At 50.2% G+C, this 3,881-nt stretch overlaps 1 protein-coding gene across 4 annotated transcripts in view; it reads right to left on the reverse strand.

The window, feature by feature from the left end:
- The window catches only part of LOC140454480 (peroxisomal ATPase PEX6-like), a 7,689-nt gene extending 4,574 nt beyond the window's left edge, over positions 1 to 3,115 (reverse strand). For all 4 annotated transcript variants that reach the window (XM_072549280.1, XM_072549289.1, XM_072549262.1 and 1 more), the window contains exons 1-2: positions 2,962 to 3,115; positions 1,675 to 1,880 (exon numbers count right to left, since the gene is read on the reverse strand). In XM_072549280.1, coding sequence (XP_072405381.1) covers positions 1,675 to 1,880; positions 2,962 to 3,051 — 296 coding nt within the window. In that variant the 5' untranslated portion in view covers positions 3,052 to 3,115. The remainder of the gene's footprint in view (positions 1 to 1,674; positions 1,881 to 2,961) is intronic.
- Between the last annotated feature and the right edge of the window lie 766 nt (positions 3,116 to 3,881).

Below are 3,881 nucleotides of genomic sequence, written 5' to 3' on the forward strand. Positions count from 1 at the left end.
TTTCCCATTAAAATAAGAGAATGTTAGAGTCCAGGCTACCTTAAAATATTTTGAGGGGGTCTGGTCTGGTGCATAACATGTTATGTTCTTTACTATCAAAGCCACCCCTCCTCCTTTGCCATGCTATCTGCCTCTCTGAAACTCTTCCCCCTGGAATTTTTATTTCCAAGACGAGAACAGAAGATGCTGAAGAAGCTCAGAGACTCTAAGCTGGAGGTAGATGGGAGAGGTAGGGCTCTGTGTAACTGCAGTCACTTGCACAATGCCAACCCTGCCATTTCTGTGCAAGTTTACATATAGAATTAGTTAATATTTTACACAGACAAAATAATTTAATGGTAAGTTGTACTTTCCCAGCTAGGAGACAAAGGAAGAACATCTCACCCAGTATTAGAGGCTCAGAAGTTAAGGGGCAACTGTCCTCTTGTGCACTGACACAACATTTCGATCTAAAGCAAAGGTGCTTTCCTGGCCTGTGTGTCCCTTACTGACTCCAACCTGTTCACAGGCAGAAAAGACCAGGCCATTCACCCCTACATTCTGGATTAGTGGTGCTGGAAGAGCACAGCAGTTCAGGCAGCATCCAAGGAGCTTTGAAATCGGCGTTTCGGGCAAAGCCCTTCCTGATGAAGGGCTTTTGCCCGAAACATCGATTTCGAAGCTCCTTGGATGCTGCCTGAACTGCTGTGCTCTTCCAGCACCACTAATCCAGAATCTGGTTTCCAGCATCTGCAGTCATTGTTTTTACCTCATTCACAGCCTCCTCCAGCATGTTGTAATTATAAAGTGAAAGGCAGGAGGTTCAGAGGGGATTGGAGGGAAATGGTTTTTACCCAGAGGGTGGTGGGGGGTCTGGAATGCACTGCCTGAGAGGGGGGAGGGGAGGGGTTGAGGAGGGAAACCTCACATCCTTTAAAGAGTACTTGCACAAACAGTTGAAATGTCATTCCATTCAAGTCTATAGGCCTAGTTGGGGGGGGTGGGGGTAGGATGAGTGTAGATTGACAGGCTGTGATTCAATAAGATTACAGCAGATTGGTGGGGTGGTGGGTGTGGAATGGCAGGCAGGAAGGTAGCATTCTAGCCACAGTCAGGTCACCTATGACCTTGCAAGGTTTGTAGCTCAGGTTGAAGGTTTAGGGTGTAGGTTTGCTCGCTGAGCTGTAGGTTTGATATCCAGACGTTTCATTACCTGGCTAGGTAACATCATCATTGGTGACCTCCAAGTGAAGCAAAGCTGTTGTCTCCTGCTTTCTATTTATATCTTTCTCCTGGATGGGGTTCCTGGGGTTTGTGGTGATGTCATTTCCTGTTTGTTTTCTGAGGGGTTGATAGATGGCATCTAGATCTATGTGTTTGTTTATGGCGTTGTGGTTGGAGTACCAGGCCTCTAGGAATTCTCTGGCATGTCTATAAGATATAAACAGAAAGCAGGAGACAACAGCTTCGCTTCACTTGGAGGTCGCCACTGATGATGTCACCCAGCCAGGTAATGAAACGTCTGGATATCAAACCTACAGCTCAGCGAGCAAACCTACACCCTAAACCTATGACCTTATTAATTGCTGAAGTAAATTCTGTATATAAACAAGCTGACATTGTTCCTGCGACCCTCCAGTGGAACACCAGGCGACTGGAAACTGGAGCAATGTAGCTCGCCTCTGATTGGCTCACCTCAGGAAGGTCATTGCGCACTCAGTAGCGACAGCTTTAGCCAGCATGGTTTTGCCTGTCCCAGGGGGTCCGTAGAGGAGGAGCCCGGTCCTGCGCAGGCCGAGAGTCAGCAGCTCAGGATGCTCCAGGGGGAGTTGCACCGTGTCCAGAATTTCACGCTTGACCTCTTGTAGACCTCCCACATCCTGCCACTTCACCGTGGGAATCTGGGGGCAAACAAGACAGCAGCCAATGAGAAACAGCAAACTCGGGGATAGGGGGAAATCGGCTCCTCTCCACTCCCTCATCCCAGCATCAGTCAGCAGGAAGGCCCTGACTGGACAGAATTCACTGATAGAGATTCCCTCCTCTGTAGTTTCAGTCCTGCCACAGAAACCCAACTGGAAACAGGTTCCAGGCTGCGTAACTAGACGATACAGATTCATGAGGATTTACCAGAGACATCAGGAGAAAGCCCAGTGGGTCATTGTGATCTGGAAAGCCACATGCTCGAGGAGATTTAATAGTAACTTTCAACAGTCAGGGCATTGGAGGGGCTATGGAGAGTGCACCTGGGAGGGGGGGGGGGGGGGGGGGAGAGAAGGGGCTAGTCCAACATTTTTCTGCTCATTTATTACCCAGCGGGCAGCTAACAGTCGACCATATTGCCGTGGGCCTGGAGTCACGTGTAGGCCAGAGCAGCTTCCCTCCCTCAAGGACATTAGTGACCCAGATGGTTTTTCCAACAATCAACAATGGATTCATCATTGGACACTCAATCTCTGATTGTAGTTAAACTGAAATTCCACCATTGGCCAAGGCAGGATTACACTGTGGCCCCAAGAATATTACCTGGGTCTCCGGATTAGTGAGTGAGTGAGTGAAGGCAGGCATGTGTGTGCATGTGTCTTTATACATGTGGGTGTGTATGGGGAAGGGGGTAGGGACCGGGGAATGGGGGTGCATTTTTGTGGATGCGGTGCCAATCAAGCGGCTGCTTTCTCCTGGATGGTGTTGAGCTTCTTGAGTGTTGTTGGAGCTGCCCCCATCCAGGGCAAGTGGGGAGTATTCCCTCCCACTCCTGACTTGTACCTTGTAGATGGTGGACAGGCTTTGGGGAGTCAGGAGGGGAGTTACTCACCGCAGTATTCTTGAAAGAGTATTCAACATTGTCAGAGCGAGTGGAGGTGCAGAGGGTGGGTGGTGAGCTAGAGCTGGGTGTAGTCTGTATGGAGGGGGACTCCGATGTTAAGGCAATGTCTAGTTGCCCAGTGCAAACCCACAGTTCACCTCAGATTCTGGACAAACCTTTGGAGCTCCGATCGCCTGGGACAGCTCCGTCTGCAGCTGATCTAAGGCACTCTGGAAATCCTCCCATAGAATCGTCACTCCCGCCATGCATAAATCCAACTCTCGCTCCACACTCAGGACAGCTCCTGGAAACTGGAAAGACAAGAGGGACACAGACGTTCAATCTGGGCAGATTGCTTTTCATTCTTTCATGAGGTGTGGTGTCGCTGACTGGAATATAGGGCCCATCCCGAAATGCCCTGAAACTGACTGGCTCAGAGTTGACCACCTTCCCGTGGGTCTGAAGTCACATGTAGGCCAGACCAGGGAAGGGTGACAGATTTCCTTCCCACTATGTAACCTCATAGCCCGGCATACCCCCCACTCAACCATTACCATCAAACCAGGGGATCAACCCTGGTTCAATGGAGAGAGCAGGAGGGTATGCCAGGAGCAGCACCTGGCAGACCTGAAGATGAGGTGCCAACCTGATCAAACCACCAAACAGGATTACTTGTGTGACATAGAGCATAAGCAGCAAGTGGTAGACAGAGCTAAGGGATCCCACAACCACCATCCCCAATCTAAGCTCTGCAGTCCTGCCACATCCAGGTGTGAATGGGGGTGGGCAGTTAAACAACTCACTGGGGGAGGAGGCTCCACAAATCTCCCCCCTCCTCAATGATGGAGGAGCCCAGCACATCAGGGGAAAGGAGAAAGCTGAAACTTTCACAGGAATCTTCAGTCTGAAGTGCCGAGTGTATGATCCATCTCAGCCTCCTCCAGTGGTCCCCAGGGTCACAGATAAAGTCATCGAGATGGACAGCACAGAAATAGACCCTTCAGTCCAACTTGTCCATGCCGACCAGATATCCCAACCCAATCTAGACCCACCTGCCGGCACCCAGCCCATATCGCTCCAAACCCTTCCTATTCAT

This window comes from Chiloscyllium punctatum, chromosome 3 (assembly GCF_047496795.1).
Source record: "Chiloscyllium punctatum isolate Juve2018m chromosome 3, sChiPun1.3, whole genome shotgun sequence".
Lineage (NCBI taxonomy): Eukaryota > Metazoa > Chordata > Chondrichthyes > Orectolobiformes > Hemiscylliidae > Chiloscyllium > Chiloscyllium punctatum.